The 24,052-nt window shown below is 45.8% G+C and overlaps 1 protein-coding gene across 1 annotated transcript in view; it reads left to right on the top strand.

Moving 5' to 3' along the window:
- The first annotated feature begins 11,973 nt into the window (after positions 1-11,973).
- The window catches only part of SLC24A3 (solute carrier family 24 member 3), a 470,391-nt gene continuing 458,312 nt past the window's right edge, over positions 11,974-24,052 (top strand). Inside the window, exon 1 of the mRNA XM_068566110.1 lies at positions 11,974-12,106. Within this exon, the coding sequence (XP_068422211.1) occupies positions 11,974-12,106 (133 nt within the window). The remainder of the gene's footprint in view (positions 12,107-24,052) is intronic.

Raw genomic sequence — 24,052 nt, 5'->3', positions numbered from 1 at the left:
TTGTAGTTTCTTAAGGTAAGAGATTAGATTATTTATCTGATTTCTTTATTTGTTTTTTAAAAATATAGGCATTTACAGCTGTAAATTTCCTTCTAAGACTGCTTTAGTAGCATCTCATAAGTTTAGGTATGCTTTTGTGTGTGTGTGTGTGTGTGTGTGTGTGTTTTCTATTTTGTGTGTGTGTGTGTGATTTCTTCTTTGACCAGTTGGTTATTTAGCAGTGTCTTGTTTAATTTTCATCTATTTGTGAATTGCCCAATTTTCTTTCTGTTATTGATTTCTAATCTCATTCTATTCTGGTTAGAGAACATACTTCTCATGATTTTAATTCTTTTTAATTTGTTTAAACTTGGTTTTTATCCTAACATATGGTCTATTCTGGAGACTGTTCCACACATAATTGTGAAAAATATATTTCCTGCTGTTGTTGGCTGGAGTGTTCTATAGATGTCTGTTAGGTGTAGTTAGCTTATAGTGTTGTTCAAATCTTTTATTTCCTTGTTTATCTCCACTATAGTTGTTCTACCCATTATTGAAAGTGGGCTACACAAGTCTTCAACTATTATTTTTGATTTGTCTATTTCTCTATTCTCTTATGCCATATTTTGCTTCATGTATTTTGGGTACTGTTGTTAAGTGCGTATACATTTACAATCATTATATCTTCTTGAAGGATCGACACTTTTTATTATTATAATATGGCCTTTGTCTCTAGTAATAATTTTTTTGCCTTAAAGTCTATTTTATTTGATATTAATACAGCCACTGAGCTCTCTTTTTGTTACTTCTGCATGGTAATCTTTTTCCCACCCTTTCAGTCTCAACCTATTTGTGCCTCTGAATCTAAGGTGTGTCCCTCATAGAGAACATGTAATTGAAGGATACTTTTTATTTCATCCATTCTGCCCATCTCTGCCTTTGAACTGGAGAGTTTAATCCATTTCCGTTTAAGGTAATTAGGCAGGATTTATATCTGCCATTTTGCAATTTTTTCTCCCATTTTTTATACTTTTTGTTTTCTATATGTCTGATGTTTTTGTTTCTCTATTTTTCCATTATTGGCATATTTTGTGTTAAATAGATATTTTCTAGGGTATTATTTTCATTTTCTTGTCATTTATTCTACTTTTAGAAAAAGTTATTTTCTCAGTGATTGTTTTGGGGACTATAATTAACATCTTAACAATATCTCATATTCATACCACCTAAATTCAGTTGTATATAAAAAATTTGCTCTTATATAATTCTATTCCTTCCCCCAGTGCTGTTATTGTCATCCAAATTACATCTTTATACATTGTGTTACCTTCAACACAGATAATTATAGCTTTATACAGCTGTCTCTTAAAACATTTAGTATAAAAAGTTTACAAACATACACTTATAGTGTCATATATATATATCTATGTAGTTATCTTTATCATGCTTGTTATTTTTTCACGTGGATTTGAGTTACTCTCTTGTGTCCTTTTATTTTAGCCTAAAGGAATCCCGTCAGTATTTCCTGTAGAACAAGTCTGCTAATGAAGAGTTTCCTGTTTTGTAAAAATCTGGCAATGCTTTAATTTCTTCTTTATATTTGAAGGATAGTTTTGCTGGATATAGAATTCTTGGTGGACAATGTTTTTCTTTTAGCACTTTGAGTTTGTCATCCCACTGCCTGCTGACTTCCATGATTTATGATGAGAAATCAGTTGTTAATCTTATTGAGCTGCCCTTGCATGTAATGAGTCACTGCTCTCTTACTGCTTTCAGTATTCTCTTTGTCTTTCAACACTAGGAAGTTTACAGCTCTGACTTATCCTTCTCTTCCTACTTGCTCAGAGCCTCAAGTCAGCCAGAAGTGAGAACTCAGGGCCTTCTTGGGTCATTCCACAGCATGGGTACAGCCCTGGGCATGCACACTGTCCTACACATGTGTGTGGCTTTCCATAGTCCCAGGAATACTGTGAGTTTTCAAAGCCCTCTATGAACATCTCATTCTGTATTTTTTGTTTTTAAGCTTTTGGTTAACCTAATGTTTGTCCCTTCTGTTATTCACTGCCATAGGCAGCTATGATGTTAAACAATTGTCACTGATTGTTTTCAACAAATTTCCACAGGTAGGAAGCTGTTTGTCTTTAATGAGCTCTAAGTTAGGTCAAATAAAGAGAGGTCTTCTAGAGAACCACCAAGCAAATAATGTTGTCAAATAATGACAACTGCCCCTTCCACTGGCTGCTAGGCTGCTTGTTCTCACTGTGACTGTGGGCTATTTGTTTTAAGGCTACAGTGGAGCTGAGACATGGGGGTGGGAACAGGGCAAGTTAGAATGCTATGAAACTTGCTCTTCTTATTTAGCTTCAGTCATTTTTTCTTGACTAAATGCCCTTCCCCCAAGATTGCTGGTTAATTTTCAGAGCCCTTAAAAAGTTGATTTTAATTACTTTCCCAGTGTTGGCATTGCTGTCATGGAGGGAAAGATTTTTGGACATATTCCCTTTACAATTCTTCTGCTCATGGAACTTTAAAGAGCCAGTGAAACACTGCCCAGGTGAGATTTTGCAGCACAGTAGAACATCTCAGTAATCGTATTACATGTGATGATTACTATAATGAGGAACTCACAAAGATCAAAAGCCTTTATGCTTGTGACCACCATGGGAGGGGTTAGCAGTTCCTCCTACCAGAAAGTTGAATTCCTGATAACTGTATACCACTATGAGTGATGATATAATAGCTCTCTATCTTAGAGAGAAGAAAGAAACTGAAATTTTTATGATTGAGAAAAAACGCACCTGCGGTTTTGACATTCTCCTAATCCTATATATCATTGGAAAACCCAGAAATATCTCCTGGTTCCTTTCAGCCCTGTTTCTGGCAAAATATTCACTCATAGTTTTGGAAGCAGAGATTGTTGCTTAGGAAGGAATAAGTGTGATTGACATGTGGAGCAAGGAGCCCTTGTTGTAACTTCAGTGCCTCTGAGGTTTCTCTTAAATACAAAGAGAGAAGAATGCATGTTTTAAGAACAAAACCAAACACCTTTGAAGCATGAGGTTTTTAAATTGGTCACCAATAGCATAATACCCACTAAGTCTGACCAAAGACTTCTCCAGGAAAACTATTTCAAGTGATCAAAGAAAAAAAGGTGTCTATCAAAAGAATTTGTTAATACTAAACAAAAATGGATGACTTAAAAATAAAAAATGCCATCTATTTCATTGTAAATAATTACCTCAGCTTGACTTATACACTTAACTAACACTAGGTTTGGGAGCATGTAGGCAGTTAGTTATTAGATTTTCCAACTCTGAACAGCATTCTTGTCCTTTAAAGGCACAATTCTAAGTCTTATAATCCTTGATTCCTTAACTGGTAGATTCATATCTATGGAGAGGTTGTGAAATCTTATCTAGGAGATCTTGAAGTTGAGTGTTGCACTTGCAGCTCCCTGGGATTCCAAGATAGGATAGAACTACAACATGTAGAGGGGCCCTTTTGTTTTTCTGTCCCCGCCCCTCATTTATTTTTTGAACATAGCTCCCCTCCCTTCTCAAATTCCCAGCCTGCTCACACACACTTAAGTCTCCTCCAGTATTTATTAAGTACCTCAGGGAAATGGTAAGTAACTTTTTATAAAATGGTTGAATACCACAATAATCATTGTTGGGGACAAGATCCACCAATGGATGCTAAAATTAATGCGTGAAATTTTGAGGAGAAACAAGTTCACATAGTTTCAAAGTCTTACCTCGCTTGATATGATGCAGTGAGAATTCAGCATCATTTCATTGCCAAAAACGTTCGACCTCATGCAAATCATGAGAAGACATTAGACAAACCTAAATTGGGGAACATTCTACAAAATAAACCATCAGTACTCCTCAAAAGTGTCAAGATCATGAAAGATAAGGAAAAACTGAAGAACTGTCAGAGATTGGAGGAGACTAAGGAGAAAAAAAATAACTGAATGCAATTTGGGAGACTGGATAGTTCTATCTGGAACAGAAAAAGGATATTAGAAGAAAAAGTGACAGCCTTTGAATAAGGTCTGTATTTTAGTTAGTAGTGTTGTACCTGTGTTAATTTTATAGATTTGATTATCGTACTATAGATACCCAATGTAATAACCTTAGGGGAAGTTCAGAGGGGTCTACAAGAACACCATACTATTTTTGCAACTTTCTGTGAGTTTAAAATTTGTTCAAAATAAAAAGTAAAAAAAAAATTGCACACAATTTTTAGCATGTCAAAGGACTATTTTTTTCATTCCTTTGATCATTTTTTGTCATTCTACTCAAAAACTTGATATTTTTGGATATAATATTCTAATGAGATTATAGCTAATGCAGACTATGGGTGGAAACATTTTGAAAGAAAATAAAAAGTATTATACCAACATAAGGTTGTATTCTCAAATTCTCATGTTGCTTTTTCAAAGTTTAATTTACACCCTGTTTTGTGTTTAAAATGCATTGTACACTGGTGGTGTTGTGAACTCACATAGTTTACGACAGGCGTGGGCTTTAACTTAGAAATTCTTCTTTTGAATACTTTCCAGATTGGAGGGACTCGCTATTCACAGCTGAACGTTTAATGGTGTAGCTGGAATTTTTATTCCTTAGGGACTTCAGAATCTATTGCTTGTAGACTAATTTAAATGCTCAAACATTAGGAATTTGGTTTTGTTGGTTTTCTATATTTAAGAAGTGTTTAAAAGCAAATGAGACATGGAAAGTTGAACAAAATAAAATGGTACATGCAATCTTGAGAGTTATAATTTGTAGTTAGCCATAACTAGGGGAAGTTATGAAGTCCCAGTCATCTCATCTAAGAGGAAGTACCAACCGAGTCCATGCTTCTCCATCTTAACGTGTACAGAAATCTTCTGTGGATTTTGTTAAAATGCAGATTCTGACGCAGCAGGCGCGCGGTGGGCTCCGGGATTCTGCATTTCCAACCAGTTCCCAGGAGATGATCCTGGTCCATGGACGACATTGTGAGTGGCAAGAACCTAAATGGCTGGAAAGGACACGCTATGTATGAGTCCTGTCTACTGCAGGTGTAGATTTTCAAAGTGCATTTAGTTTTAAACAAGAGAAATGTTTAAGTACCTTCAGGCAGTGCAACTGATAGCAAAATTTTGAGGAACTCTCTCCAATGAAACGAAGTCTGGAGGAAGGGAGTGCTGCGTGTGACGCCCCAGTCACCCCAATGTCAGGCGTTGCCTGAGCAGAAACTCGGAAGGAAAGAGACTGGATTCAGTCTGAGATGAAGCTGAACCAGCCCACGCCCTGCCCGTAGGGTGGAAGCAAACACATCCCCAGGAGCATGTCTACCACCGCCACCAGGGGGCGCGCCGCCACAGCTTTTCCAGGCCAGCGGTGTGGACCGTCAACCTCACCTTGGGCGGCGCGGGGATGAACCGAGATAAGGAAACGGATACAGCACCTTACGGTGGTGGTGGGGCCATCCCACTGTTTCAGAACCTGACTCCGGATTTCTCCGGTGACAGGGACTTGGTGATGGGTGATGTGTAAACAACTCTTTGGATGTTACACTGGCGTTTGAGCTGGGCATGAATTGAATCCAATTCCAATCTGCGGTTAGATTCCAGGTGTAGGGGAGGCGGGGTTTGCGGTGGGGACCCTCACGCGGATAACACAGGGCTGTTAAAGTGAGAAGAGCGACTGACTTCGGCATCTCTTTCTTTTGAACGTTGTGTGTCTTCAGAAGGCCTCCTGGCTGCAAACATCCTGCCGAGGAAGGGCTGCCATCATCTTTCTAGTTATCAACGAGGGAAGAAACGGCCTGCACATAGATCTGTGGCCCAATTCGATGCACAAGTCCGGCTTCCTGCAAAGGCCGACCCTCCAGGGTGGGCTGCCCTCCTCGGCCATCTTCCGGCCCCTCAGAAACCAGCAGGGGCGTAAGGCAGCCAGAGAAGTGCTGGGTGCATGGCTTACGCAGGCAGGCGGGGCCAGCATCAGACCGTGTCAGTTCCCTTAATTTAAGTCAACTTGTCTTAACTACTTACACATGAACAGATTCTTTTAATTGTTCCTTATTTTTTAAATTAGAAAAATAGGACCTGCTGATGCCAGAAAAATAATTCTAAAAATAAAAAACAGTATAAAAGTGAAAGTCCCTCCTCATTCACTAACCTCCACCCCAAATCCTGAAAGCCCACCTCCAGAAGTAACCATTGCTGACCACATGTATATATAAATATATTTATATGAAAGTATATATACATAGAGACATACACTCAAGTGATTTTGCTTAACTTTGCAAAAATGACATTATACAATTCATAATGCAGCTTGCTTTTGCCACGTAAGATGCATATTGTAGTCTATCAGGATGAGTTTTGAAACTTAAAAATGGTCAAACATTTTACAGATCTGTCTTCTTGATTGAAAACAGGATTCCTAAGCCTAATATTTATATGTTAACAAAAATACGCCCCCAGGGCGCTTCTTAGCTCTCCCTGCCACACTCAGCATCCTGTCTGCCCTAGTCTACAGTGACAAAATAAAATGAGTGGGGTTTACATGTTTTCTTTCCGAATGATTCTGATAGAATGAGCAAATTGCTCAAATTGTGAATGCTTAATTTTTGTCCTCTGAGGATTTAAAATTTTAACCTCTTTATTATTTTCCCTGGCTCTGGATTATTATTTTTTTTTATAGGACTTTTTTTTTTTTTTTAATAGCACTTGTGTGAAACAGGAGACAGATGTAGCCATAGCTATAGGATATGCTTGTGTACTCTCTATTTCTTCCAAATAACCAAAATAAGTCAATTAAAAATATTGACAAAAAGGGGGTAGGTAATATATTTTTCCTTTTTAGATTTTCTCTCCAGGATCCACCAAAAAAAGATGCCAAGCTGTCCCTTTCTTTAGAACAACAGAGCTCAAACTTTAACACAGAAGAATCCCTGGAAGCTTCTGAATGATGGAGATTTCCAGGCCTCCTGAATCCCATTTCCTCAGGATGGGCTGGGAATGGATGTTATTAACAAGATCCCTTGTACTTTTTATGTCCACTGACATTGGACTGAAAGGATCCTCCATTGCTCTGCCCCAGCTGGGGGGTGGGGTGGGGGAAGGAATCTTTCCTGACAGTACCTTAACTCTACTTTCCTCTCATTTAGAAGAAACAGGGGATGGAAAGAATGTACATGAACTGGGTTGTGCTTTTTCCATTAAAAGCTGCCTCCAAATTTTATGCTCATCTTAGGAATTCTTCTAGGCTTGTCTTGAAAATCCTAACCCCCTAAGTGTGCCAGGTGACCGGCTGTTCTGCTGTTACCCCTGGGTGGTGTAACCGGTTTGAGAAGCAGCCCATGACTGTTTCAGTTTCAGCTGAGGTTCCTTCTAAAACGAGCCAATCTGGGAGGTCACTTGTCTCTGATCCAGAGGCAATGGTTTGGTTATTCTTGGCTTACACTAAACTTGGAAAGGAGCTGAAGCATCAGGTAAAAAACAACCTACACCTACGCAGCACGAGAAAGAAACAATCACAGCTCTACACACCCGTGTGGAAAGATCCCACAGAAACAAGTTTGAGCAAAAGCAGCCTCCGTTCACCTGAAGTTCAAGGACAGGCACCCATGACCCAGGGTGAGAGAGAGGTGGGAAGAGGGGTTACCTTCAGAGGGTTATCGCCTAGTGGGGGGTTGGCACGAGGGGGACTTTAGGGGGGCAGAGAACGTTCTAAGTCATGATCTGGAACCTAAGTACATTGTCCATGCATAGATAAAGTCATTGAGCTAAATGTTAAAGCTGTGTGCAGGTTACTATACATAAATATACTTCAATAAAATAAAAAAAAAGATGATCGGCAGCTCTATGACAGTGGTCCACTAGCAAAAAATATCTACAGTCACATCCATGTAGTGAGTCAAGATCACTCAACAAATGCCAACCATTGGGCAAAAAGAAAATAAAAATTGGAAACAATTATAAAGTAACTGAATCACTTTACACCTGAAACTAACACAACATTGTAAATCAACTATACTCCAATAAAAATTGTAAAAAATAAAAAAATAAAACAAGCAGTTTCTTTTAAGTCCGTGTCTAACTGAACTATTAAAATCCCGTGAGCCCCACCCTGCTGAGAGCGTGCTCTCACACGCCTCCCGACCTGGAGTGTGGACACGTGCACCCACATCTAGGAGTGAACGTTTTGTGCTCTTTGAAATGCCGACAGCTCAGGAAGCATCTAAAGGACCAGTTTTACCAGCTTTTTGATGAGGGCATCAAACAAGGATGGGGAAGGGATAAGTGGTCAGGCGCCCCTCGGTGAAGCTGGGGTTTTGTCGGCATCTGAGTGACTGATGTGCAGGTGACACGTCTGGAGGTGAAGAGCAGCCAGACGGTTCTGCCAGGGCCGCAGCAGTTGACCAGACCTGGCCTGAGATGGGAGGCCTGGGAGTTTGTGTCTAGGCAGACGTGAAGGGGGTGCCACATCCGAGGGCTGTCCCAGGGTCACCCATGCAAGAGTCTCTCCCTGTTCTCCCATCCACCGACACTCGGCCTTATTGTGTTTGGAGGTGTTCTATGAACATTTAGCGTCTGTCCTTTCTTTGCTTGGGTTTTGTCTCCCTGTGTGAGAGGTGGCCACAGCCAGGAGGCTGACTTGTCGCCTCACCAAGCAAGTGGCTCCCCTGATTTTCTCCTCTCCTCCGTCCCTTCCTCCCTCTCCATTGGTGGCTTGTCTAACAACTGGCATTGTCTGGCGTTATAGAGGCACAACCCTGCCTTGTTGTGGAAACTGCTCTGTCAGGTCTGGGCGCTTTTGGCTGGGAATGAGGCCGGAGGGCACAGAAGACCCTGGTGGTCTTGGCCTCACTCACTGGGCTGACATCAGCACGTGCATGTGGTCCTTGGTGATGGAGGCAGAGCGATGAGAAAGACGAACCACTTCTGTGCCCTCATAACCAGTCCAAAGTCTCTGCATGGAACTAAAATTGGAATGATTTTAGGAGGTAAAAACAGGGGGCATGGATGGTGACCCCAGCATCCAGCCCAGGGTGCCAGGCTGAGGAGGTGCCGTGTCTGGCTCTTGGAAGGGTGCAGGCCCTGGCACATCTTGGGGTGTTGCTTCTCTTTCCAAGCAAGCGAATTCTCAGACTAATGTATCAGGGCCTGGAATTTTCTCCCCGAGGCTCTTTGCACAAAATGTGAGATCAAATGCAAACAGATTAAGAAATAAAAGGCAAAAGCTGCCTCGGGATTGATGAGGCTCCTGATGGTGAAAGATAAATAGCACATGAGTTATTTCAGCTCCCGCTCCTTCCAAAATTCAGTTTCCCGGGGGAGCTTCCAGAGACTGGGAGAGGGCAGGTAGGACAAAAATAACTGTTTTCCTGGGAAGAGGAGCTCACGGGGGGGCTCTGTCTCCCTCCTCCAGTGCTGCCAGAGGACTTGAGAGCCTGCTCCCCCCAACCCTACCCCGCCCCCCAAGCGTGCCTGCTGGAGGGAGGGGGCGCTTCCCTCCTGCGGGGGGAGCCATCCCTGTGCCGGGTGAGGGACCCACCGGCCGAAGGTGCTGTCAGGCTGGGGACCGGAAGTGCCTATTTTTCTTCTCTGGGTGGTTGGCTTCTCAGGGGTCTTTGTCTCTGCTACACCCCACTTTGCTCTGAAACCTGTCGAAATGAATATGAACTAAAAATCATTTCTAGGCACCCCGGGAGTGATCTCTCCTCTCTCTGTCTCCCTCCCCTCCCCCAACCTTCCTCCCTTTCTTCCTGTCAGTACAGGTGCGGAGAGCATTTCCAGGGAATTGCCAACTCCTGGTTTCTCCCCTCCTCCCTCCTGCTCCCTCCCCCGACACCTCTCCCACCCCCAGATTACACAATTCCTTGTGCCTGTGGCTCATTCCCTAACCCAATTAGTTCCAGATTCCCTCTCTCACTTTTAGTTTTCCTATTTACACGAGAAAAAGCGATTTGGGTGTCTTTCCCGGTTAGTTGAATAAAGGACAGTATTCCAAGCTCCTAAACCTTCCTGTCTATGTCTCTGAATGTTGATGAAGAACCACCCTCCCCCGCCTTCAGCTTGGACAAACTTCCACGGTTTAAATCCTCCTCGGTACCTGGCAACCAACCGGAGTGGGAGTGAAGGGTCAACCACAAGGGCATCATAGGAGAGGTGCATCCCGGAAGACACCAGGCTGAGAAAGGAGTAAAGGAATGATACGCCCAGGAAGCGAGATCTTCCAGGCTTGTTGGGTGAAATGACCCCTCTGTGGTGAGGAAGCCACCCAGGAAGGACTGTTTTGTCCTTTGCCATCACCTGCTGTCCCCAGATGCTGTTGGGTGTCATCTGGGAGGCGTGGGCTAGGAGGTCACCCACAGGTGGGAACACACTTGGACTCTGTGCGACCTCCCAGACCTAGGAGTGGAGAAACCTGTACAGATCTTCCCTCCTTCCTCCTCACCTCCCTGGCCATCTGCAGCTAGATTCCCTGATATGACCAGACTCCACAGAGAAAGTCACCTGGATTTCAGTGATCCTCTTTTGAACAAGCCCTTCTGTTTTCAGCCCTACCTCCTCCTTGGGGCTAGATCCACCATCCCAGCCAGCAGCCCAAGCCAGGTACCAGGGAGGAAGCCGGAAACCCCAGGAGGGAGGGTGGGTGTGCCTGAGACCACTAGGTGTCCTCTCTGCACGGGCACCTCCTGCAGGGCTGCAGGTGAGGGCTGGAGCAGAACTGGGGGCAGAGGAGTAGGGGGATTAGGGCTCTGACCTCAGGGGTGGGGGCAGGCAGGGGCCTCCTCCCGAGGTTGGCTGGGGACCCTCGGGACGCCTTGACCCGGGACAGGGCCAGCTGCCCCCCTTCCCTCAGCCACAGCCCTGGGCTTGGTCCAAGACGATCGCGAGTGAAGTGTGAGCCCGGGCCAGAGGGGGGAGCCAGGACATCCTCAGTGAGCCAAGAGCCTCCGGGGAGTCCTGTTCCAGATCCCGGGCCGGGCGCGCAGGGGGATCCCCGCAAGGGGGCGGAGGGAAATCCAGGAGGCCCGCGGGAGGAAGCGAGCCCGGCGGCCGGGCGCGCGCACCCAAGCGCACTCGCGGCGCCCCTCTCCGGGCACAGGGTGGGGAGGGGGCGGGAGAGACCCTCGGCTCCTCCGAAAGTTTCGGGCGAACCCTTTTTCCCAGAGAGCTGCCTCTCGGCTGCGCGTGTGTCCCGAGAGGGGGCCTCCCGCGCCGGCACGAGCGCAGGACCGCGCGCGGGGCTCCCTCCCCGGCTCAGTCTCCTCCCCACGCGCCCCCTCTCCGCCGGGCTGGCCAGCGCCGCCGCGTCCCCGCCGCTGCCCCCCGCCCGCGCCCGCGCCCGAGCCCGAGCTGCCGCATCGCCGCAGGCTGCCGCCTTGCCCCGAGCTCCCGGCGCGCTCGGCCCCGCTCGGCCCCGGCCCCGCGCGCGGACCATGGAGTAGGCGGACGGCCCCGCGACGCGCTCCCGCAGCCCGCGAGGCCGGAGCAGCCCCGGTGGCCTCGCCCGCCGGCCGCGTTGGCCCGCGGCGCGTCCTCCTCCCGGCGGTCCTCCCCGCTCCTCCTCCTCGGCTGCCGCCGCCCCCGCCTCCCGGCCGCCCCCGCCGCCCCCGCCGCGCCGCCCCCGCCGCGCCGCCGCCCGAGGCCGAGCGCGGACGCCGAGCGTGGGAGCCATGGAGCGCGAGGAGGACGGGGACCCCGAGCGCCGGGAGGCTGCGGCGCGGGCCGGCGGCGACGAGGAGGAGGAGGAGGAAGAGGAGGGACTGAGCGACAGCGACGACGAGGACGAAGACCGGGAGACCCGCGGCGGCTGTGAGGAGGAAGAAGAGGAGGCGGCGGCCGCCGGGCGGGAGCGCAGCGAGGACGCGCCGCCGCCGCCGAGCGCGGAGCTGCCTCCAGCCGCCGTGCCCGCCGCGGCCGCCCGCGACCGGAGCGGCCGCCGCCCGCCGGGGCCCCAGCCGGGGCCGCTGCCCTGCCGCCCGAAGAGGATGCCGTCGCCCGACGAGGAGGAGCGCGAGCGTCGCCGGAGCCGCCGGAGGGACCTTCTGCTGAGCCAGATAGGCTTCCTGGCCCTGGTGGCGCTGCTGCTCTGGTCGCTGTCGAGCATGCAGGACCACGACGGTGAGTGCTCGCCGCCCGCCCCGAGTGGGCGCTGCGGCTCCGGCGGTGCGGGGCTCCGCGGCCGGGCCGGCGGGCGGGGGTGCCGGGCCGAGGACGCCCCCTGCCCCTCGGAGGGGGCCCCGGAGGCGAGGACCACGCGGTGGGGCCGCGGCAGGCACTCTGGGCGCCTGGCTGCCCTGGGAACCCTCACCTGTGCCTCCCGGCTCTGCCCTTCCTGCCACGAGCTGGAGGGACTGGGGGCGGCGGCGGGGACGGTTCGCCTAAACGAGTGCCCCGTGGCCAGTAATAAAGTTGTCCTGGTGAGCTTCGGGCTCCTGTGCGCGTGACCACCTGTGCACTCCTTGGCTTGTGGAGGGAGGGCTGGTTGACTGGTGAGCATACAGTTAGTTCTCAAAAACCTCTCAGGCGGGATGGACTGGGTAGGAAGCTCCATCCCCGCCTTTCCAGAACAGGTGCCGGCAACTCCTGACAGGAAAAAAGTGCTGGCCCCCGGCTAGGGTTTGGGACTGGTTCTCTTCCATGGACCACTCGCTGGGAAGACGGATCCCTTTTGTGGACTTGCAGTTGGGGAAGAAGCCATTAGGCTGGACTGTCCCTCATTCTGTTCACTACTCTCAGGGTGCCCTGCGGTGGGAGCCCCCTTTATCCACAACTTTTGTCTTATTTTTGTCCTTGGCCTTTCTTGAGCTGAAATAGACCTGGTGGAGGAATGTGCTCAGAACAGTTGTCCACGGTAAAGAGTTTGGACCCTGGGTGTGCAGCTGTCAAAGAAACGGAGGAAAGTCTTGGAAGAATAACTGTTGTAAAACGGTTTTATGTCCCGGCCATTCAAGTGGCACGGTTCCTGGGAAAACAGCCATGGAAATGGTCGTGAGGAAAAGCAGTTCCAGATACAGGCTTTGGTGTTAAGATAGTCGGAGCTCCAATACAAGGTGTTATGAAGTGCAGAATGAAGGCATTTGGATAGTGATGGTCAAATATTTTTAAGGGTGCTATCAATTAAAAAAGGGGCCTCCCCCAATTGACTGTCTCGTGCCTGGCGGGGAAAGCAGATGGTCGGTCTTGGTCCAGGTCGTAGCAGACTTCAGCATATATGGTAAAAGGAGAGAGCCCGTCCTGGTCTTCAGTGGAGCCCTTGAGACTCCCGGGTTCTCTCCACTTCTCCTGGATCCCAGACTCTCTGGCCATGAGGACTGACTTCAGGAAGGGGACCGTGCCGGGTGAGGGAGGCTCGACCTCTCCAAGGGCAGAGTCTGACCTGCCAAAAGCAGTTCCTGGCCGATTCTCACAAAGAGGGTTTTCATTAACCCCCTTTTCATCTTCTCAGTTTTGATGAGTGCAAAGCCAGTTCGTACTTCATGCCACCTTTGGAAAAGGGAGTTCCAAGTCACTTACATGCCGGCCATTTTCCTGCAGGTTGGGGTTCTCCGAGCCATCGAGTTCCACCACTTTCAAGGCTACAAAAGACGTTTTTCTGGATAGAGGATGTGACCCAGATGGTTAAGTCCGTCAGTGGCAGGGGGCTGCCTGGGCCCTGGGAAAGCTGAGATGTTCGGAGGGAGGGGGTGTCAGACACTCTGCAAGCTTGAAACTTGGTGACTAGATGTCATTTGGAGATGGACAGAAATGTTCCTGTGAGGGACTCATGCACAGCCCTTTCCTCCATACCTTCCCTTGATCTGTCTTCTCCTTCCTTCCATCCACATTCTTCTTTTTTTTTTTTTTTAATTTAATTTAATTTTTTTTGGCTGCACCATGTGCTCAGCATGCGGGATCTTAGTTCCCCGACCAGGGATCGAACCCGTGCCCCCTGCAGTAGAAGCACGGAGTCCTAACCACTGGACTGCCAGGAAGTCCCCATCCACATTCTCCTTCTGCCTCTCCACCCCTCTCCACCCCCTCCCATAAATGTGGTGCTTGAGAAGACCCCCAGCCCAGTAACTGAAGATAACAGTGAACGTCAGTGGGGGGAGCGTGTGCCATCGAGCCGGCGGATGGCATGCTAGTTGTAATTCTGTCTCAGATCACTTTTTCCTCCACTAGATATTGATAATTTCATTACACGATGCACAGCAAGATTTCGCAAGGCCCAGGTTTTTCGGGATAATTTTTTAAGATACTAATTAATGTGTGTGAATCTGCAAGTGATTATTTTGCTTGAGGGGTTGCCATTCAGCATACTTAACCATCTGAATAATGACTTTTACCCCGGAAACTTGGGGGATGCTGTACTCGAGGGTCCTTCAGTATGGTTAAAATATTTGGAATTCAGCCTTGTTTTAAAGACACCGTGACTTGGAGAGGCCAAGTGATTCGCTTAAGGTCACACAGCAGTTGGGGAGCAGAGGAAGAAACCAACCCGAGGTGACCTGGCTCTTTGATCCCACCTGTGTCCCCTGGTATTCATGCCACCATCTGGGTGCAGCTTTGTAATATTTATATAACCACATAGGAGGGTACCTTCATAATGATCAAAGGTGATATTTTTATTTATTCACCTTGAAAACCATGAATGATTAAGTGTAACTTCTCAGAAGACTCTTTTCTAACACATATTGATTTTTCTTTTTTTTAAATAAAAAGGACAGTTCTTTTACCAAACCAGAATAGAGATGTGTGGAAGTCATGTTATATAATCTTGTATAACATTTCTAATTGTATGGAATCGGAGATCCCTTTCAGGACATCTAACCAAACTCAGTATAGATTCTTTCCTGCTCAGATGGGACAGGAGCATTGTTAAGCTTAAGTCAGGAAGAATTAGCGCTGGAATCAAGAAAAGTGTTAATTCTCACAACAGCAAAAGCAATAATAATATTAACCGGAATTTGGCAGGCTCTTAAGTGCCAGGCCCTGGGCTAAGTCCCCTTTCTATGCGTTGCCTCCTTGAAACTGCAGACACTTGAGCCTCCAGTGGTGGAGAAGGAAAGAAGAGCCCTCAGTGCCCTATTTAGTTGTTGTTGATGAAGATCTTGGTTTTGATCTGTTTTCAGAGCCAGTTGAAATAAGGTGTCAGACTTGCTAACGCGATTTTCTTTTATAGTTTTGCAGTGTGAATGGATCACTTTGTATGTTTTGAGTGGTTTAAAAGTGTTTAATTTTTCTTTGCAGTAAGAAACCTGGTCCTCTTTTTCCATAAGTGGTGTGGACAAAGCCCAGAGGTCCTAACTTGGGAGTAATAAGAGACATCCCCTCCCAAAGGTCCCTAGGGTGGTGAATAGTGAAGAAGGACAGTCATACACAGGTATATACGTATAAACTTTGAGATACTCTTTGGCCCAGTTGCTGTTGCTACATAACGGATCACCCCCAAATAGTGGTGTAAAACGACTCTTTCATGTTTTTACTCAAGGATACTTTGTGTCAGGGACTTGGTCAGGGCCTAGTGGGGATGCATCTGTTCCATGATGTCTGGGGCCTCAGCTGGAGACACTGAAGGCCTGGGGGACTTGACAGCTGGGTCTGCAGTCGTTTGGAGGCAACATCACTCCCGTGTCTGGGGTTGATGAGGGTTGTTGGCTGGACCCTCAGCTGGGCTGTCAACCAGAACACCTACGCGTGGCCTCTCCATATGGCCTCTCCACGTGCCTTGGTTTGAACTTCCCCAGAGTGTGGCAGCTGGGGTCGAGGAGAACAAGGTGGACGTGCCTGGCATTTTTATGTGTTAGCCTCAGGTGTTGCGTAGTACCACTGCCACTATTTCCTGTTGGTTAGGGCAGTGACAGATGTCAACCCAAGTTCAAGGAGAGGGGGCATTGCTGCCACCACTTACTCCATGGAGGATTGTCAGGATACATGGTAAGGTGAGCACATGTGATGGGAGATACTGTTGTGGCCATCTTTGGAAAACCAGGATCTAAAGGGATGATAACTTAGGAGTGATTGTAGACATTCCCCAAGATGGTAAGAGGCAAATAATACATACATATATACACACACACATATATACGTGTGTGTATGTATATGCGTGTATGTGGTGTGCATGTATGTGTAGGTATATGTGTACGTATGCTTATATGTGCCTATGTATATGCACGTGTGTACATATATGCACGTGTATATGTATATATGTGTATGCGTGTGTATGGATATGTGTGTATGCATATATGCATGTATGTCTATATGTGTGTATGTACACGTGTGTATGTATGTGTGTGTATGTATATATGTGTATGTATATGTGTGTGTATGTGTGTGTATGTATATGTGTGTATACAATTTCTGTTGAAATACCGTCCAATCATGCTGCTCGCCTTACCTGGTTGGGTCCAGAGATGATATTTGAAGAGCGGCTGCAGTGGGGATTTGAGCTGCACATTTCAGTTGCAGAGCTGAGAGCTCACGTTTAGCTTTGTGGCTTCCCGCCCCTCAGAGCACCCTGACCGTGACCTTTCGGTCCCTCCTGTGGCTTCCTGGGAGGCCTGGCTGGACTCTCCAGCTGTTTCTTCCCTCCCTGCCCTCCCCTGTCCGTGCATCACCACTCAGGCCTTTCTTCTGCTCCTCAGAAAGGGGACACTTCTGGCCCTAGACCTCTAGCGCCTGCTGGTCCCACTGTTACCACCCTAGCTAGTTCAGCCTGCATCCTTCACTTCCAGGCCCAAGAGCTTCCCGGCTAGACCAGGTCCCCCACTGGTCTGTTTGCTCTCTGAACACACTCTGTTTTACCTTTGTAGCATTTTGTTGGCGATTATGTGTTTCTTTGGTTATGATTTGAGTACCATCTCCTCTTCACCAGAGTCTAAGCTCCAGGAGGTCAGGGATCCTGTGACGTTTCCTCACCTTTGTCACCCCATCACCCCACCCAGAGTAGGTGCTCAAAAGGCATTTGTTAAGTACGGAAGCTGTTTTGATGTCTGAGCGACAGTGCCTGTGATAAAACCTAGCGACTGTGTGTCAGAGGCCCACTTACAGGCACACTGTATTTTCATGATTTCTAATTCTGCCTCCAATCCAGCAAATTCAGTGTTGTTACACATTTTTCATGGACTGACCCTGAGCTGAGAAAGGTGAGAACCTCCATCAGAGACACTTCATTAAGAGGCAGGGTTTGAATTCAAGCCTGCCTGCATCAGAGCTGCGTGCCTCTGCATCCCTAGCCCCAGCCTAGGAGGACTCGAATAGAAAATGGGAATCACACTGCCTTTTTCAGTCGACTCGGGAGTAAAGGAGTAACAGAAGGTTGCTTTCATAGAAGCAGTATTTTAGAAAAACATTCCTTTTCAACCTTTTCTATTTTCTGCCTAAACATATATAGATGTGTCTCCTTCCTCCTGGCTTTTCTTAGCTGCTCATCAACCCAGATTTTTCTCAAAGATTTCCTCCCCTTGTGAGTCTTAAATCCTTGTGGGAAGATTTTTTTTTTTACCCTGGAGGGTTGGCAAAGCCAAAAGAATTGCAAAACCAGCCATTTGCTAAGGATTCCAAGGCCTGGTGGAAGTTGGCTTATAGGATAGGAAATTGGCAATGCTCTTTTTCCTTAAGGAGATTTCTCTTCCTTGAGCAAAATAATTTCAGAGGGAGAAATAACAGTATGCAGACTTTTATAATGAGGGCACTAAGGTCCGGGGAGTTCAGAACATGTCCCTGAAGTCGCAGAGCAAATGGGTAGTCCTGCCAAGAAGGGAATTCGAGTTTTTCTCGCCTTTTCCTGCCTTCAGTTTCTGTAGAGCTTATTTGGCAGTGGTTTTTGTTTCTCGTTTGCAGTGGTCTCAAACATGGTGTCATCGTGTGGGATTTGAGAATTTCAAGTATTGAGGATTCAGTGGAAGAAGGTTTTCTATGAGTGAAGCGGTGATGGGTACCTTTGGGCAGTTTAAATCATGGAGTCATGATTTCCCAGACTTGGATGCCATCTTCCAGACTTCCTCCTCTTGTTGGGTCTCAGTCTACCTGCTGTTCTCTCTTCATCCTCATCCCTGGGCTGGTGACGCTCTTCATTGTTGTGAGTCCTGGGGGCTTCACCCTCCCTCACTGGTCTTCCCAACCCTGCCCCCACCTTTGTAAACGGTCCCTTATGAAACTCCCTTAACAGCAGCAGTTTCTCCCCAGACCCGACCGGTGTAAGGTACAGGGACCTTCTCTCCTTCACTCAGTAAACATGTGGCTGGGGTGACAGCTGTGTCTGAGACGGTTACCCAGAGTATCCTCGTGATGCTCAGACTTTAGTGGGAAGAGAGGCATTGAACAACTAATTTTCAAGAATTATGAGAAACACAAATGAGAAATACGACATGGCATGGAGGAGATGTTGGTGATCAGGAGAAGCTGGAACCTGGAAAATAAAGGAATTAGGTTGGTGAAGAATGGAAGACAAAAACAAACTTATAGAAAAATAGGTAAAAGAAATGGGAAGGGAAGTCGCAAAACCAACCAACCAAACAAATTGCAAATGTCCAATAGACACAAGTAAAAATCCTCAGCCTTGATAGAAACCAGGGATATCTAAATTTTAAAATTATGCGTTATCATTTTTCAATATCGGACCTGCAAAAGTGAAAATGAAGTGTTGGCAGAGGTGCAACGGAGACCACTTCTCTCATTTACTGCCGGTGAAGATGTAAATACATTGGTACCCAGCGTGGTGGGAGGCTGCAGCAGGTTGATCAGGTGTTAGGCACAGACACTCCATGAAGCCTCAGCCTTTTAACGAGATCCATGTGTAGAAAGGGGAGAGGTGGGATGAGAATGCCAGTGCAGGGGTATTTGGCACTTGGATAGAAAGGCAGCTTGCCTGGACCCGTCTGTGACCGTGGAGCAGGTTGGTCCTGACCCTGTGAATCTAGAGCGTAGAGATTAGCTGAGTGTTCCAGGGAACAGGGGAAGGGCCCTTGTCATTTCTGGAGCTGTCCAGACCCATACAAGTTGCTTATTCAAATGGTGAGATCCAGCCACTATTCTTGCTTGTCAGTCACTCTTCACTGCTGGGAGAGGGGGAACAAATAAAGTCAGCTCATCAGTGACCTAGTTCAGGGGAATTTCACATTGCAACTTTGTATTTTTCTTTTCATTTTTCTCTTTGTGCTTCTGCATTGTTTGGCCTGAGCAGAAGTTATTTTCACTTTGGTGACCTGAAACTGAACTTGTGAAGGACAGGAAGTAACCAACGGGTTTCTTGAGCAGAATTTTGACCTAAGAACAAAGGGCGTGGGCGACCAGGAGAAAGAGGGTGTCACAGTGGACATCAAGAAGTCACAGCGCCATTTTTTTATATATTCTTTTTCAGATTCTTTTCCATTATAGTTTATTCCAAGATATTGAATATAGTTCCATGTGCATTACAGTAGGACCTTATTGTTTATTTTATAAATAGTAGTCTGTATATGTTAATCCCATACTCCTAATTTATCCCTCCCCCAGCCCGTTGCCCCTTTGATAACCATAAGTTTGTTTTCTGTGTTTGTGAGCCTGTTTCTGTTTTGTAAATAAGTTCATTTGTATCATTTTTTTAGATTCCACACATAAGTGATATTAAATGATATTTGTCTTTCTCTGTTTGGCTTACTTCACTTAGTATGATAATCTCTAGGTCCATCCATGGTGCTGCAAATGGCATTATTTCATTCTTTCTTATGGCTGAGTAATATTCCACAGTAGATATATACCACCTTCTTTATCTATTCATCTGTTGACGGACATTTAGGTTGCTTCCATGTCTTGGCTATTGTGAGTAGTGGTGCAGTGAACATTGGGGTGCATGTATCTTTTCGAATTAGTGTTTTCTCCAGATATATGCCCAGGAGTGGGATTGCTGGATCATAGGGTTACTCTGTTTTTAGTTTTTTTTTATTAGTGCCATTTTTAAGAAAGAACATGAAATACGCATTTTTGGACATTTTGACTTCGATTACTGGTAGGACATCTAGGTGGAATATAGCTGATGATTGAAAGTCAAGATTATAAGTAGTTGCTACAGATAAAGGTCTGTGAGGTTATGCATGAGGGTGAAAATTGTACCTTTGGTTAGTTCTGTGGGTCTCAATCTTCTGTGCCTGTTGTAATCACCGGGGAACTGTAAACCTCACGCCTGGGTCCTACCCCCCCACCCCACCCCAGGGATTGTGATGTTATGCTCCAGGGTGTAGCCTGGGCATTGGAATTTTCCTGGAACTCACATATGTGTCTTTCTTGGTTTATTCCTTCATTTTTGGTATGCAGTTTTGGGATCACACACTCATGGTGCCTCCTAAGACAGGGGGTGTGGAAATAACAAAACAAAGGTTTGAGACATTGTGGGCTTGAAAATATATTAATTCTACCCCCACACTTAGAAGATCTTTAGGCTGCATCAGGGGTTTCGGTTGGAGCACATTTTCTTTAGAATTTTGAAGGCATGGCTCTTCCAGCCTCTGGTGTTGCTTCTGAGAAGTCTGACGCTGTCCCAGTTTTTAATTGTTTTGTATGAAACCGGTTTTTTCCTCTCTAAAAGCATGTGTGCTCTTTGCTTTGTTCCTGATGTTCAGTCATATCACAATTAGATGACTGTTGAGGTTCTGTTTTCATGCATTTTCCTGGGTACACTTGCCTGGTTCTTTTAATCTGGAAACTTATGTCCTGCAGGTCTGGGAACCTGTCTTTTGTTATTTCCTCCATCCTAAATCCTCTCTTTACTCTTTCTGGATTACTTATTATTTGGGTGTTTGACTTCCTGCATTGATCTTCTGATTTTCTTATCTCTTCTCTCCTGTTTTTTTCTCATCCTTTTACTCAAATTTCTTTAGGCTTTCTTAGCCATATTTTCTAATTCTTATGCTGAGCTTTTGATTTCTGCTGTCATATTTTTAACTTCCAAGAGCTCCTTTTTCCTCTTAAAATTATTTTTAATACCATCCTGTTCTGCCTCATCAATACAGTATAATTTCTTATATCCCAAAGTATATTAATAGTAGTCTTCGAGGTTTTCTTTTCTTTGTATGGACTCTCTTTCTCCAAGTTGCTGTTGTCTGTTTGTTGTTATTTTTCATATTACGTGCTTTCTTCTTATGTCAAGGGATCTTTGGCCTCTACTCATATTTAAGTGAGGCCATTAACAAGAGGATTGGGAACTGTGCACATAGGAGGGTCTGCTGATGGTGCCTCTGTAAGGTGATCTGACCCGGCCATGTCACTGGGCAATGCTCCTTTCTCTAGTTTTAGATCTTTATCATGGGGTGGTGAGATTTCCAGAGGAGGGTCACCCAGTGCCCTGTCCTGTGGGCAAAGACCTGGTTACTTCCGGGAATCCAGTGGAGATGAAGTGGGGGTTGTGTGTATGTAGGGGGCTGTTCAGCAGAAACACTCCTATACTCAAGGGCAATTGTGAGTATGAAAGAGCTGACAATTTATTTTGATACATTGCAGGACCATCCCAAGCTGCTTGAAGTCTCCCTCCCTCCCTCCCCTCCTCCCTTCCTGCCCTCCTCTTTTTCTTTCTTTTAACTCCTATGCACCTGAAACTGGTAAGAATTGTTGCCTCCTGGCATGGCTAATGGTCAGGGTAGGGGGAAGGCATAGTTTTTTACCATATCCTTTTTTATTAATTGAATTTTTTGTATTGGGATAATTGTAGACTCACTGCAGTTGTAAGAGAGAATACAGAGAGATCCCTTGTATGTTTCCTCCGATGGTAACATTCTTGCAAAACTTGAGTATAATGTCATAACCAGAGTAGCAACAGTGATGCAACCCACGAACCTTATTCAGATTTCCCGTTTCTTTTTCCAGCGCATGTGTGCGTGCACGCGCGCACGTGTGTGTGTGTGTATTACATTCTATCCAGTTTTATCACCTGTGTAGGTTCCTGTAACCAACCCAGTCAAAATACTGGACTGATTCAACATCACGAGGATAACTTGTGTTGCCCTTTTATAACCACACACACTCCATGTACCTTTTTGTACAAAAGGAACAGTCATGTTAAGTAACTCCTATCACCTACTCCAAAAATAAAGCTAATTAGAAAATTATAACTTTAAGAATTAAGGGAGAGCTTGAAGATGGCAGAGGAGTAAGATGTGAAGATCACCTTTCTCCCCACAAATACATCAGAAATACATCTACATGTGGAATAGTTCCTACAGAACACCTACTGAACGCTGGCAGAAGACCTCAGACTTCCCCAAAGGCAAGAAACTCCCCACGTACCTGGCCGTGTGGCTGACAGAGTCTTGGAGCTCCAGCCTGGTGTCAGGCCTGAGCCGCTGAGGTGGGAGAGCCGAATTCAGGACATTGGTTCACCAGAGACCTCCTGGCCCCACGTAATATCAAAGGCTGAACGCTCTCTCAGAGATCTCCATCTCAACACTAAGACCCAGCTCCACTCAATGACCAGCAAGCTACAGTGCTGGACATCCTATGCCAAACAACTAGCAAGACAGGAACACAACCCCACCCATTAGCAGAGAGGCTGCCTAAAATAATAATAAGTTCACAGACACCCCAAAACACACCACTGGACGTGGTCCTGCCCACCAGAAAGACAAGATCCAGCCTCATCCACCAGAACACAGGCACCAGTCTCCTCCACCAGGAAGCCTACACAACCCACTGAACCAACCTCACCCACTGGGGTCAGACACCAAAAACAACGGGAACTATGAACCTGCAGCCTGCAGAAAGGAAACCCCAAACACAGTAAGTTAAGCAAAATGAGAAGCTAGAAAAATACACAGCAGATAAAGGAGCAAGGTAAAAACCCAGCAGACCAAACAAATGAAGAGGAAATAGGCAGTCTACCTGAAAAAGAATTCAGAGTAATGATAGTAAAGATGATCCAAAATCTTGGAAATAGAATGGAGAAAATACAAGAAAAGTTTAACAAGGACCTAGAAGAACTAAAGAGCAAACAATGATGAACAACACAATAAATGAAATTTAAAATTCTCTAGAAGGAATCAATAGCAGAATAACTGAGGCAGAAGAACGGATAAGTGACCTGGAAGATAAAATAGCGGAAATAACCACCGCAGAGCAGAATAAAGAAAATAGAATGAAAAGAATTGAGGACAGTCTCAGAGACCTCTGGGACAACATTAAATGCACCAACATTCGAATTCTAGGGGTCCCAGAAGAAGAAGAGAAAAAGAAAGGGACTGAGAAAATATTTGAAGAGATTATAGTTGAAAACTTCCCTAATATGGGAAAGGAAATAGTCAATCAAGTCCAGGAGGCACAGAGTCCCATACAGGATAAATATAAGGAGAAACACACCAAGACACATATTAATCAAACTATCAAAAATTAAATACAAAGAAAAAATATTAAAAGCAGCAAGGGAAAAGCAACAAATAACATACAAGGGAATCCCCATAAGGTTAACAGGTGATCTTTCAGCAGAAACTCTGCCAGCCAGAAGGGTGTGGCAGGACATATTTAAAGTGATGAAAGGGAAGAAACTACAACCAAGATTACTCTACCCAGCAAGGATCTCACTCAGATTCGACGGAGGAATTAAAACCTTTATAGACAAGCAAAAGCTAAGAGAATTCAGCACCACCAAACCACCTTTACAACAAATGCTAAAGGAACTACTCTAGGCAGGAAACACAAGACAAGGAAGAGACCTACAATAATAAACCCAAAACAATAAAGAAAATGGTAATAGGAACATACATATCGATAATTACCTTAAATGTAAATGGATTAAATGCTCCAACCAAAAGACATAGACTGGCTGAATGGATACAAAAACAAGACCCATATATATGCTGTCTACAAGAGACCCACTTCAGACCTAGGGACACATACAGACTGAAAGTGAGGGGAAGGAAAAACATATTCCATGCAAATAGAAATCAAAAGAAAGGTGGAGTAGTAATTCTCATATCAGACAAATTAGACTTTAAAATAAAGACTATAACAAGAGACAAAGAAGGACACTACATAATGATCAAGGGATCCATCCAAGAAAAAGATATAGCAATTGTAAATATTTATGCACCCAACATAGGAGCACCTCAATACATAAGGCAA

This window comes from Eschrichtius robustus, chromosome 16 (genome assembly GCF_028021215.1).
Source record: "Eschrichtius robustus isolate mEscRob2 chromosome 16, mEscRob2.pri, whole genome shotgun sequence".
Taxonomy (NCBI): Eukaryota; Metazoa; Chordata; class Mammalia; order Artiodactyla; family Eschrichtiidae; genus Eschrichtius; species Eschrichtius robustus.
Note: the sequence above shows the minus strand (reverse complement) of the source record. Positions and strands in the feature narration are given on the sequence as shown.